Source organism: Puma concolor, chromosome B1 (genome assembly GCF_028749965.1).
Source record: "Puma concolor isolate L17-30 chromosome B1, mPumCon1.1.hap2, whole genome shotgun sequence".
Classification (NCBI taxonomy): domain Eukaryota; kingdom Metazoa; phylum Chordata; class Mammalia; order Carnivora; family Felidae; genus Puma; species Puma concolor.
Window position 1 is genome coordinate 189,723,428 of NC_141670.1, and position 13,533 is coordinate 189,736,960.

Here is a 13,533-nt window from a genome sequence, read left to right on the forward strand (position 1 = left end):
AGAATCAGTGGTAATTACACCAGTTAAAACTCAGAAGAGAGACAAGATAATGAATAGAGCCCAGAAATGCTTGCTTAAGCAACAATTCACAAAATGATGCCTAATTTTCTTAAACAGTAAAACCCAGAAATAAAAGGAAAATCGGCTGGAATAAAAAAAGTCCCACAGGATTAAATACTTCACTTTAACATTGTGAGGAGCAGGGTCCTGGAGCCCAGCAGGCGCAGATAAAGTTTCAGTTTTGAACTGCTTAAGATTCTTTTATCAAAAGTTGCTGTAAGATAGAGAAGGCAAAGCTGTAAAGTCAGGGAACCTCAGGATTACCTAAGCTAGCTTTTGGACTATCTAAGGGAGACACTTGGCGAGTAAGTACCTGGTTCAGATGCTAGATCCTTACCATTTCTAATTTCTAGTCTGGCTAATAAAGTTTCTGCTGTTACCAAGCATACGGTTGAGAATCCAACAGTTTTAGTTTAGAAACGGCTGGTGCAGATTCCTTCTCTAAAGAGTAGCTTAGAGTGTGGCTCAAAGAATAGGTACTTTTCCATTACAAAGAATAAGACAGACATTGAAGAAAATGTGTTAAAAATATTTCTGGAAGTTTGGTTTAGAACCTTGTTCAAACCCTTTTGTCAACATCCAAGGGGTGAATGGTTCCAAATCTAAGAACTGATAAAAATTAAGATTCATTGTTTTAGGGTTTTCTTGTATATAGTTTACTAAGTCTTGTGATGGAAAAAATGCTGAAAGCCATGCTATGTTATTTGAAGGTTACAGAAATTGTCAATTATTATCTCCCAATTAAAATGCGGTTTCCCAGGGGTGCCTGGGTGGCTCAGTTGCCTTTTCAGCATCTGACTTTGGCTCAAGTCATGATCTCACAGTTTGTGAGTTCGAGCCCTGCATCGGGCTCTGTGCTGACAGCTTGGAGCCTGGAGACTGCTTCAGATTCTGTGTCTCCTCTCTCTCTGCTCTTCCCCTGCTTGTGCTCTGTCTCTCTCTCTCTCTCTCAAAAATAAATAAATGCTTGGGGTGTCTGGGTGGCTCAGTCAGTTAAGCATCCCACTTTGGCTCAGGTCATGATCTCAAGGCTTGTGAGTTTGAGCCCCACATTGGGCTCCGTGCTGACAGCTCAGAGACTGGAGCCTGCTTCAGATTCTGTGTCTCCCTCTTTCTCTGCCCTGTCCCACTCACACTCTGTCTCTATATTTCTCAAGAATAAATAAACATTAAAAAAAATTAAAAATAAATGTTAAAAATAATTTTTTTAAATGTAATCTGATTAAAATGTAAAATTGTATTCACTGTGGTGTGAGGAAAGAACACAGTGCAGAAGAAAACAATTATCTACTAAACATTTTATGTAGATAAAAAGGAAAACGTTTCATGGACTGAGGAGAAAAACATATTTAGAAAGTAGTATTCGACCGTAACTATTAGTTAATAGTGAAGGGAAAAAATAAGTAGGCTGTTACCTAGCTATTGCTGAAGTAATTTGGCTTAGAGACTGAATGATAGATCTGTGAAGTAAGAGCTAATTCCGTTTTCTCAATACACTCAAAACTTCTGACTGTTTAAGGAATGACATTAGAAAGAAGTAAGTTTCAGGTATTCTTGAGGAAATAAAAGTTCAAATATTTTGGTTATTTGCCCCTTTATTGTCTGTTAGATGTTCACTGAGACTGAGCTCTGTCCCTAACTTCTCCAGCGTCGTGAACTGTGTAGGCCATCTAAGGAATTCTATCACAGACAGTAAGGTAGATGGAGTCTCCTTTTTACCACTCCAGTTTTATCTTGAGTCATTTTATAGGAGTAAATGGGGGTGCCTGGGTGGCTTGGTCAGTTAAGAGTCCGACTTCGTCTCAGGTCATGATCTCATGGTCCGTGAGTTCGAGCCCCGCGTCGGGCTCTGTGCTGACAGCTCAGAGCCTGGAGCCTGTTTCAGATTCTGTGTCTCCCTCTTTCTCTGCCCCTCCCCTGTTCATGCTCTGTCTCTCTCTGTCTCAAAAATAAATAAACGTTAAAAAAAAATTTATAGGAGTAAATGCTTGAAATACAGAGGGCACCTATAATTAGACAGCATGTAGTCTGTAAGTGCCAGAAATAAGTGAAAGCAAGACTTCGTTTTTCTCAGTGCTACCCTTAACTCACTTGAGGTAGGTAAACTTCTCAGAGATGCTGAAAAGATCTTGTATGTTACCTGGGTGCTGTTCCTGAATATTGAATGTATGAAATCTTCATTAACCAAGAGAACACATTGAAGATATTTTTTCTTTCCCCTTTCTCCTCAGGGATCTGACAAACAATCGAATAGGATGTCTGAATGCAGACATATTTCGAGGACTCACCAATCTGGTTAGGCTGTAAGTACGCTTTTCTATTAAAATGTAAGAAAGCATGTGAACTATTGCCCAGATATTTACAGATACCCGTGACATGTTTAATAGTAAAGTAGCAACTGTTGGGATTATAGAAGGAGAAGCAGATAGCTGGAAATTCAATCCTGGAGACATATTGTCCTCAGAACTTAATACTCTGTTACTGTGCGCACGCACACATGTACACACAGAGCCACACAATGTGGTATGTGCCTCAGAGGACATGTTCATGTGGAGAGAGATGGTCGGAAGCTTTGCCAGTCTGGATAAATTTCCTCGAGGAGGTAAAACGTGAGCCAATGGTCCAGAGATTGTAAAGATTTGGTTAGTTAGAAAGGAAAAGAAGAGGAGCAAATGATGCATGAAAGTGGAAATAGGAGCAAAGCCATTGTCAAGGGGAAGGCCACTGGTGTGAAGAATAAAACAGCCATTTGAATTGTGATGCCTCTGACTTTGTGATTTGGGGTGAGTTAACTTTTGTGAGCTTTTCGATTATTTTTCATCTGTTAATATAGGTTAATATACCTCAAGGTTATTACAAAGATGAATTAAAATTTGAATTGTCTGTATCTATCTCAAAATTTACATGATATAAATGCAGAAGAACTTTATATAAGCCATCAAATGCATTTTTTTTTAATTTTAATTTTAATTTTTTAAAATGAAGAAGAGGTTCTGTTTGGGAATAACTAGAAGTAAGGCCGATAATAATAGAACTTTAATTTTCTCTTAACGCTTTTTTTATTTTATTTTTTGAGAGTCAGAGATAGAGTGCAAGCAGGGGAGGGGCAGAGAGAGAAGGAGACACCAAATCTGAAGCAGGCTTCAGGCTCTGAGCTGTCTGCACAGAGCCCAGTGCAGGGCTTGAACCCATGAATGCGAGATCATGATCTGAGCATGAGCTGAGCCCAAGTCACGTGCTTAACCAACTGAGCCACCCAGGTGCCCTTATAATAGAACTTTATATGGGACCGTATGAGAAGCAGATAGAGGCTTAGATCCGATTTAACAGTAGGAATCCACTGAAGGACATTTATCTGGGAAGATGGCATAAAATCCTATTTTAGAGAATAGTAATCTGGGAATAGGGTGCAGGATGAAATTCGGGATTTACGGTAGAAGGTCTAGTTACGAGGGTTGTCTGTGTCTGGTTCTGTCTCTTTGTAGCTTTTCGGAATGTTTCTTCAACTTCATTCATGTTAACTTTGAAAAAGCTGTTAGGGGGCTTAACCAGGGAGATGAGTTCACCCTAGCAGGAAGGGAGGGGACTTAGGATCACCTGTGAGAATACCACAGAGGATTCCTGTTTCTTAGCAAACTCATAATACTTTTCAGTGAGCCCTTTAATTTAGGGGGAGAGGTATGTGGCCAATATTCCTGTGTTGAAATAGAAGACTGATTTGGTGTACAGCTTTACTCATAACTGGAAATCAATGAAACCAATTGCATTTTTTCTTTTTTTGAGGCTGTATCACAGCAATTTTATTTCAGTGCTTTTATTATCTCTTCTTGAGGGTTTTGTATTTTTGGTTTTTGAGGACTGCACAGGAATTGGCAAAATGAGGCATTTATGGAGAAAAATCTGTTATATTTTTGGATAGCTATGACTCAAGTAACAAAAAAGAGCCTGGAGTCTACTGTTTTCATTGACTTTGGTTCCAGATGGATTTATAGCTTCGGCAAAAGAACTAGAAGGGGCAGTCTTTATGTTAGGGCATTTCCTTACTATTTCCTTACTGTTTGTTTGTTTCTTTCTTTCTTTCTTTCCCTCCCTTTTCTTTCTTTCTTTCTTTCTTTCTTTCTTTCTTTCTTTCTTTCTTTCTTTCTTTCTTTCTTTTTTCTTTCTTTCTTTCTCTCTCTCTTCTTTCTTTCTTTCTTTCTTTCTTTCTTTTCTTTCTCTCTTTTTCTGTCTCCCTTCTTTTCTTTCTTTCCTTCTTTCTTTCTCTTTCCTCTTTCTTTCTTTCTTTCTTTCTCTCTCCTTTTCTTTCTTTCTTTCTCTCTTTCCTTTTCTTTCTTTCTTTCTTTCTTTCTTTCTTTCTCTCTTTCCTTTTCTTTCTTTCTTTCTCTTTCTTTCTTTCTTTCTTTCCTTCCTTTTTTCCTTTTCTCTCCTTCTTCCTTTCTTTTCTTCCTTCCCTTCCCTTCCCTTCCCTTCCCTTCCCTTCCCTTCCCTCCCCTCCCCTCCCCTCCCCTCCCCTCCCCTCCCTTCCCCTCCCCTCCTCTGCCTCAAAAGCTGAAGTTTTAAAGCTCGGGTACATCTCTTACATTTTTAATTAATTCTTTGATACCTGTTGTAAGAATTTACAGGACATTTATTCAGGTGAATTATTCAAACAGAAGAATAGCGCTACCAGGTCTCCTACTTTGAGATGTGAGATTTGATTGAGATAATTTTGTAGCCCATGTAGTAATAGGTCTTTGTGGCTTTTTTAAATGCAACAGTTGATGGCACATACAGAAGTAAACCTGACTTAGCATCCTTTAAATACTGTTCTAAGAAAAATTGGCAATTGAGGTAGCTTCTTAATGTTCAGAAATGCATTGTAATGGAGATGCCTATAATAATTTGGGTTGACCTAGGTCTAGAGCTGTGGATCAAGAAACTTTGGATAAGTATTCTATATGGGCAACAGCAATTTCCCAGTTTCTAGGCTGAGCCACCCTGTGTGCTGGTTGTGAAGGCTAAAAACAATTTGTGTTTCCCCCTGGGAAGAAAAACATACTTAAAAAAATTTTTTTTCTAATATTTATTTTTGAGAGAGAGAGAATGTGCTAACAAGGGAGGGACAGAGAGAGGGAGATACAAAATCCGAAGCAGGCTCCAGACTCTAGGCTCTGAGCTGTCAGCACAGAACCTGACAAAGAGCCTGATGCTGGACTTGAACCCATGAGCTATGAGATCATGACCTGAGCCAAAGTCGGACACTTAAACGACTGAGCCACCCAGGCACCCGAAAAACATATTTAAAAAAAAAAAATGTTTATTTATTTTGAGAGAGAGAGCGCACGCCAGCCTGGGGAGAGGCAGAGAGAGAGAGGAGAGAAAGACAACCCTAAGCAGGCTCTGCATTGTCAAGAGATCCTGACCTGAGAGTTGGACGCTTAACTGGCTGAGCCACCCAGGCACCCCAAAATAGTATTTTCTTAGTGTAACAAGTGGAAAAAAAATTTGATTAGCAATGGGGCACATAGTGCATTTCTTACATTGAGATCTGTCTCCCCCCCCAAAAGACCAGGTGTACAGAAGAAGGGAATCCACAGTGGATCACTCTTGTAGATATTTCCTCTGCTGCTGCTTCAGGGGACTCTCTGGGTTGCCCTGGAACTTGGCATCTGGCACTGGCTGGGCTTCTTAGCCAAGGAGGCTGGAATGGAGGCCTCTTGCCAGGGAGGCTGGATGAGACCTTGGCACACAGACTGTAGCCTTCTTGCCCTGGCTTCTCATTGTTTTGAAACAAGCTGTGGCTTTAGAGGCTTAGGTTAAGAATTCAAAAATAACTTTAAATAGTCTGAGGCTTCAGTGGACATGGATGTGGAGGGTAAAATTGATTAATTCTATCTGTGGATCTCAGCCTTTGTTGATGGAGAATTTCTGGGGAGAACCGTCTCAGAGAAGTGAGGGCTTAACTTCCCAGAGGTTCCCACCCTATCCTGCTCAGCAGTGGAAATAACCGGCAAACCGAAGATGAGGAGCTAAAAATAGATGCTATATTTAAATTATTTTTTAATGTTTATTTATTTTTGAAGGCCAGAGAGACAGCATGAGCTGGGGAAGGGGCAGAGAGAGAGGGAGACACAGAATCTGAAGCAGGCTCCAGGCTCTGAGCTGTCAGCACAGAGCCTGATGCGGGGCTCGAACTCACGAGCTGTGAGATCATGACCTGAGCCGAAGTCTGACAGTCAACCAACTGAGCCACCCAGATGCACCGTGGACACCATATTTAAAAGCCAAACCAGAGATTTTTTTTTTTTTCCCTCTGAATTGCATTGTATATTTTCATTATTAGTCTCTCTCCTTCATTTAGGAGGTTAATTTCCAGAGAAATTGTTAGGAGATCAGCAAATCAAAAGCTTTCTCCTTTTTTCTTTCTTATGAATTTTGATCAATTTAAATCTGGTATTTTTTTTCTAAGAATTACACATTTAATATTTTTCTATCAGAAATAATTGGTAAGTAGTGTTTATGAAAACTTCCTTTATACAATTGAACAGTTAGTGATGTCATTAAGTAATAAAACCATTTAGAGAGCTGAAGGAAAAGTTAAGCCTCCTTCCATCACCTCAGACATACCACTGTGAGGTCGCCTGTACTCACTATGTGGCTGTCTTATTTTCATATTTTCTGTTGCTCCCACAAATGTACGGGCATGCATATAGGGCTTTAAATGTGTGCTGTACTCAGCAGTTTACTTAAAAAAAGTACCCATATATCATTAATCTCTTTTCAAGGGGGTACATGTTGTCCTAGTCCTTGTTTGTTAATAGTTACAGAATATCCCTAGTGTAGAACTGATTATAATTTAGTCAATTATTCTTCTGTTGAAGGAGATTCTATTTGATTGCACTTTCCCTTCCTTTAATCCATTGGCCCTGGTAAATATCCCTGTATATACACAGGTGATGTATATATTTAACTTATAGGAATTCAGATGTATCTGTTTAGCAAAAAGTAAGTAAATAAAAATTAAGACATTAAGAAACAATGCAAGGGTGGGAGTGGGGGATGGATGGATAAGTCACCTGCTGTTCCATTCAGTGAGCTGATAGACTGGGGAGCAATGACTTGGCTGTGCCGTTGTCATTCTCAGTTCCCTTTTGCTTTTTCTGTGTAAGCCTCTCAGAGCTGGAGTGTGATTGTAGTGTTTTAAAACACGTGTAAGTTTTTATGGTCCCCAAACCAAAGCCAGTCACTCTGTTTGGTGTTCAGCCAGTCTGTTTGAATGCTGGAGGAAAAATTGGTTTGTGTTGGGATTTCCTGGAAGGATGGCATGTCTCACCCCGGTGTGATTCCTTCCTCTGTGATTTCCAAGAGGAAATCGCTAATAATAACTAATAATTAGAATAAAATTACCTAATAATTAGAATCTAATGATCCCTGTAAGGTGCTTTTATTTTGTTTATACTTAAATCCTGTATTTATAGGATAGAGCTTTATTTCCAACTTACTATTAAGGAATTTTTCAAGCTTGTAAAAAAAAAGTTAGAGACAATTATATAAGGAATTTCCATGTAACCTTCCTCCTGTTTTAACACTTAGCAACTTCATAACCAGTCTTGTTTTAGTTATGCCTCCCATCTCTTTTGCCTTCCTGCCTACATTGGTTTAAACAGATCCAAGTAATCATGTAATTCCACGTAGGATAGCTTCATACAGGTACTGTTCATTTTAATTGCATGTAGGTTACTTTTTTTTTTTTTTTAATGTTTATTTATTTTTGACAGAGACAGAGACAGAATGCGAGGAGGTTAGGGGCAGAGAGAGAGGGAGACACAGAAGCAGAAGCAGGCTCCAGGCTCTGAGCTGTCAGCACAGAGCCCGACACGGGGCCCGAACTCACGAGCTGTGAGATCATGACCTGAGCCAAAGTCAGACGCTCAACCGACTGAGCCACCCAGGCACCCCGTTATTTTTTTTTTTTTAAGTTAATTTCAAGAGGAGAGAGAGAAAGAGCGGCCTGATGGAGTGAGCACAGACATGCGGGTGGGGGAGGGGCAGAGGGAGGGGGGAGAGAATCCTAAGCAGGCTCCACACCCAGTGCAGACCCCTGTGTGGGGCTCGATCCCAGGACTGTGACATCATGACTTGAGCCAAAATCAAGAATGGGACGCTAAACCCACTGAGCCACTCAGGTGCCCCTAGGTTACTTTTTAAAAATATAATAATAATTTACACTTCCATCTGTAATACCCTTTTCAAAATCCACATTCAGTATCCCTTCTGATAGGCCAAAAAAGAGAAGGGCATCTCTTTCATCATTCTTTTAATGGCAAATCTCCTTTTTTGTTTGTTTGCTTACATTCCTAGGCAGCTCTCCTATGAGAATCTGAACCCTTTTATCCAGGCCTTTTCTATCAAAAATTCGTATATTATATTTAAAAGGCAATCCAGGGAGGTCTTTTTTTTTTTTTTTTTTTTTTTTTTGTTACTGAATTTCATTGTATATTAATTTTTGAAGGATTGGCATTTGTGTCATATTAAGTCTTCCCATCCAGGAATACACGACTGCAGATGTCACAGGAATGGCTGACCTTTCCTGGATCAGTTCTGTCCCCTCTCCCCACCAGGGAATCCATCTACTGATTGTCCACACAGGAGGGATTCAGTCCAGACCCCAGTGAGAGGCAGGCTTTTTCCCAAGTCTCAGGGCATCTCCTTTGAGAATTCTAGGTCTAAATTGTATCTCTTCTTGATAGTACTATAGACAGAGAACAGATCTTCAGATCTTGTGGGGGTTGACCTTCCTGCCATTTTTCCGGTGCCCTCAGTCCTGATTTAGTATTCAGAGCTTCCTGAAGTGGAGTCCACATTCCAAATAGTCAGCCACCACCACGGAGCACCTACTGTGTACCACAGCTTGTTACTAGCTGCCAGGGGTACCCTGATAAATAAGATGCACAAGTCCTGCTGCTCCCGGAGCTTATGGTCAAGCGCGGAATACTTCTGGGTTTACCAAACCACTCAGATTGTAGCATGGGACGTTCTGGGTTTAATTCATACAAAACTCAGCAAGGGTTAGGTATTTATTAAAGTCATCTGATACAAGGGGAGGAAACAAAATAGGTTAAGTAATTTTCCCAAGGCCCACACTGAATTATGTCCGTCTTAAACCCTGGACTCTTTCCACTCTGTTCACATTTTTTATCCGCTTCCTGTGGGTTGCTGCTGCTGATTATTCAGATCATCCTTGTCCTTGTCCTTTTCTGGTTTTTAAATTTCTGCTTTCTTACATGATGCGGAGTTAACATATGAAGACTGATTTACTTAAAATGAGAGCATGACTAAGGCTCTACCTTATTAGTAAGGTAGCTTTTAGATACGCCTGTTTGGTAGAAAATCCTATGTGATAGTAATAACTTTAATTTTATTACTTGAGATAGGCTGAGAACAAAGTTATTCATCCTTGGATAAAGTATTTACTACTTGCTCCTTTTTATAAGATTTAAAACAACTTTCATAAATTCTTTATAACAATACTCAGTGATTATAGGACACTTTAGAAAATTGTATAAAATGATACATAATTGTATTTTTTATATGAAATTATTTCCTTTTTTTTTTCTTTTTTCTTTCCCAGAAACCTTTCAGGGAATTTGTTTTCTTCATTATCTCAAGGAACTTTTGATTATCTTGGTTCATTACGGTCATTGTAAGTAAGAAAAAATTTTTTTTCCTGTTTTGAAAAATAAATCTTGATTTTTTTAAGAATTAAAAACAGTTATTATATGGTTTAAGAGACTTCATGGGGAAAATGTGAAATTTTGCAAAAGTTAGATTCTCAGTTGAGACCATGAATTCTCATTGAAAAGCATGCTATAAACCAGAGTAATGTGTTTCAGACTGGGACAGCCATTTTCTCCTTAGAATACTGTCTCTATATTTAGAGTAAATAAATGGGCAATTCATTCTCTTTCACTTTATTTTCAAATTAGAAAAGATTGTTTGACTAGTTGAATCCTCAAAGTATAAAATATCCTTCCCTATGAAAGTCTATTGTGAAGAATATTTTATACTTTAGGGTTTTACTTTTATCTTGTAACCCTTTCCCCAAACTGAATTCACAACTAATTACTGAAATTTCTAGGATTGTTTATGTAGAATGCCTGCTTTACGAAACCAATGTAAGATCATACTGACATAGCTCTCTGTAGCTTTAGAATTGGCTGATCTTTTTTTTTCCTCCCAAAACAGTTTTATTAACTGAGATTGTATGGGAGTTCCTTTTGACAGTAATTGTATTTCCACATTAAACCATAATATATTTCAAACTGTAAGTTACACTAATTTCTATTGGAGATACAGTTAAATATAATGTTTTTCAAATCTTTATTGTGTATAATTTATGGGGTTGATTATTTTTCCAGGGAAAAATGTCTTCTCTTGCAGACGCTATCTGGTGTATGCTGTCTTCTTCCCTACTGTGCCTTGTCTTCTCCATTTTTTTTTTTTTAACCTTTCCTTCCCTGTCTCTTCTCTGCCCTTCTCCGTTAATTTTCTAGGTGTACTGTTTAGCAGTTTTCACTGAGATGTAGCTAATACTTAGGCATTCGTCTGGCTCCTCACCATTATAGATATGGACACATGTATCCACTTGAAGAGCCACCGTGGATCAAAGTCTGTCTCGTCTTTCTTTTTGTTGCCATTACCATTGTTTAGTGAATGAAAACATCTCTATTTGGCATATGTAGTAGGCTCAAGTCAACCATTTCTGTAAGTTTAGAAAATAAGGACTACGGAGAGTAATCTGGCTTTTGAGACCTTGGGCAGTAGGAATGTAGGAGGTATTTTTATCCAAAAATTGGGAAAAATGGTTAGTGTTTTTACCTCCGCGTGCTGGAAACCAACCAGAAAGTGGTGCTTAGGGCTTAGAAGTCAGTCCAGTCGTCCTTCCGTAGTGTTTTCTAAAATTTACTTTCTCTTTTGTGTATCACTCATCCCACCTCCTTTTTTTTTTTTTTTTTTTTTTTTTTTGCCAGAATTAATGAGATGAAGCCTGTGCTGATGCACGGTCCGTGCTAGGAACACACATGTTATATTTGTTCTTTGCACTTTGATTTATTTGTGCAGGATGTGTTAGGTTCTGTGTTAGTTGTATCTATGTTTTGTCCCCCTATTACATAATGTGTTCGTATCCCCATGCTTTTTGATGAATGGGTAGAAGTTTGATAGGCCCAGAAGGTGGAGGTTTGCTATTCTAGACCCTGGGATTCAGGAGCCTGTTACATAGAAGAGGGATGATGTGTAGATTTTGTTTGCATACCAGCTTTGATCTGAAGCGGTCAGTCTCAGGATTAGCAGGGGGGTAGGGCTGGGGTCAGCCATTCCTCCTGTCCTCTCATTAGCAAGGAGAGCACAACTGGTGGGTGGTTTGTGCCCCAGGCATCCCAGGGTGAGCACCAGTGTGCTTGTCAAAGCAGAAGCCAGCAGTATAAAGCAAACATACCATTTTATTACATTCACTGTAATCACTAATTCGAATTTTGTATGTTACAGAGAGTTTCAGACTGAGTATCTTTTGTGTGATTGTAATATACTGTGGATGCATCGCTGGGTAAAGGAGAGAAACATCACTGTCCGGGACACGCGGTGTGTTTATCCTAAGTCTCTTCAGGCCCAGCCAGTCACGGGTGTGAAGCAGGAGTTGTTGACGTGTGGTAAGAGAGAAAGAGAAAGAGGGAAAGTGTTTGCCATATTTTACTTGCTACTGTCTTTTTCTTGACAAACTGTGAAGTTCTCTTCACACTGTGATGGAACTGATTACAACTGTTACTCTTCATGGATCTGATAATACATATTTAGTGTATGTGAATAAAGTCAACCGGATAAAACAGTTTTGGATAGGTGTTCAAAGTTCTTAGGTTTTGAACGGCTTTCTGTATGAAAAGCAAGTTCAGACAATCTTCAAATTTTCTATCAGTTGGCAAATCAGGAATCTGATAGTAAGAAAAAAAAATCTGAGGTTGCAATCATACTACTTGTTGGTAGGAGTGTGAATTAATAGAGCCTTTTTGACATATACTTTGGCAGTATGTATCGGTGTTCTCAAAAATTTGATACAATTTAATCCAGTGATTCTATAGGAGGGTGTAATTCTTAGGAAATGATCAGCTATGTTAGTCAGTATTTAAGTATAAGCATATCTTCAATCCTCAAAAATAGGGGATTGATTGAATTACTTGTGACACATCTATTTATAATAATGCAGCTATTAAAATTCATAATTTTGAAGAGTATTTGAAGACTTGAGGGAAGTACAACATATTTATTAAAAGAAAAAGAAAAAAATACACATAAACCAAAAATATTCCTTAAAATGATAAGAGGAGATTCCAGACTTTGTGTCTGGAAATAAGCAGTTCTATACTTGTTTACATTTTTTTCTTTATTATCTTTATTGTTGTAGTGTCACAAGTAAAATATGCTCATTAGATGAAAATTAAGATTTGTGAAAAGAAATAACATATACATATATCAAATCATCATGATGTACACTTTAAATATCTTACAATTTTAAACATGGGTGGGAAGAATAAAATAAACAGAAAAATATATGATAGTTCTGTCAGTTATACCTCAATAAAGCTGGAAGAGAAAAGACACTAAAAGAAGCAAACCTATGGGGTGCCTGGGTGGCTCAGTTGGTTAAGCATCCAACTTCGGCTCAGGTCATGATCTCATGGTTCGTGAGTTCAAGCCCCACAACGAGCTGTGTGCTAATAGTGTGGAGACTGGAGCCTCCTTTGGATTCTGTGTCTCCCTCTTTCTCTTCCCCTCTCCTGCTTGTGCTCTGTCTCTCAAAAATAAATAAACACTAAAAAAATTAAAAACAAACAAACCCAAAAAAGCCCATGCTTGCATTCCCAAAGGTAGCTGTTGTCAAAGATAACTCAGTATATTTTCTTCATCCTTTTCCTGTGTTTTGACCAAAACCTCATCATACGCTAATAATATTTTGTAACTTTTTAAAACTGGAGATGATGTAAACCCATTTCCTCATCATATAAAAGAGATGCATACCAGTACATGATTCAGATGTAGCTGTAACTTGACCGCTTCCTTATTACTGCGTATTTAGTTTGTTAATAATTTCCAAGGATTCATTTCTTTGTATGCGTGTTTGCATATGTGCTGTTATTCTTTAGGATAGACCACAACTTGGACACCTGGTGGCTCAGTTGGTTAAGCATCTGACTTTGGCTCGGGTCATGATCTCGTGGTTTGTGGTTTGAGCCCCACATTGGGCTCCATGCTGTGCGGAGCCTGCTTGGGATTCTCTCTCTCCATCTCTCTCTGCCCTCCCCTCCTTGTGTTCTCTCCTCTCTCTCTTTCTTTCTCTCAAAATAAATAAATAAACTTAAAAAAATAAAAATAAATAAAAATAAAAGAGAGGATAGAGTACATACAGGTAAAAGTAGTAGACAGTGGACTAAGTATTCTAAA

General features: G+C 38.7%; 1 protein-coding gene across 3 annotated transcripts in view; it reads left to right on the forward strand.

Moving 5' to 3' along the window:
• ADGRA3 (adhesion G protein-coupled receptor A3) overlaps positions 1–13,533 on the forward strand; it is a 140,756-nt gene that overhangs the window by 53,835 nt on the left and 73,388 nt on the right. For all 3 annotated transcript variants that reach the window (XM_086705332.1, XM_025922104.2, XM_086705333.1), the window contains exons 4-6: positions 2,292–2,363; positions 9,671–9,742; positions 11,587–11,747. In XM_086705332.1, coding sequence (XP_086561458.1) covers positions 2,292–2,363; positions 9,671–9,742; positions 11,587–11,747 — 305 coding nt within the window. The remainder of the gene's footprint in view (positions 1–2,291; positions 2,364–9,670; positions 9,743–11,586; positions 11,748–13,533) is intronic.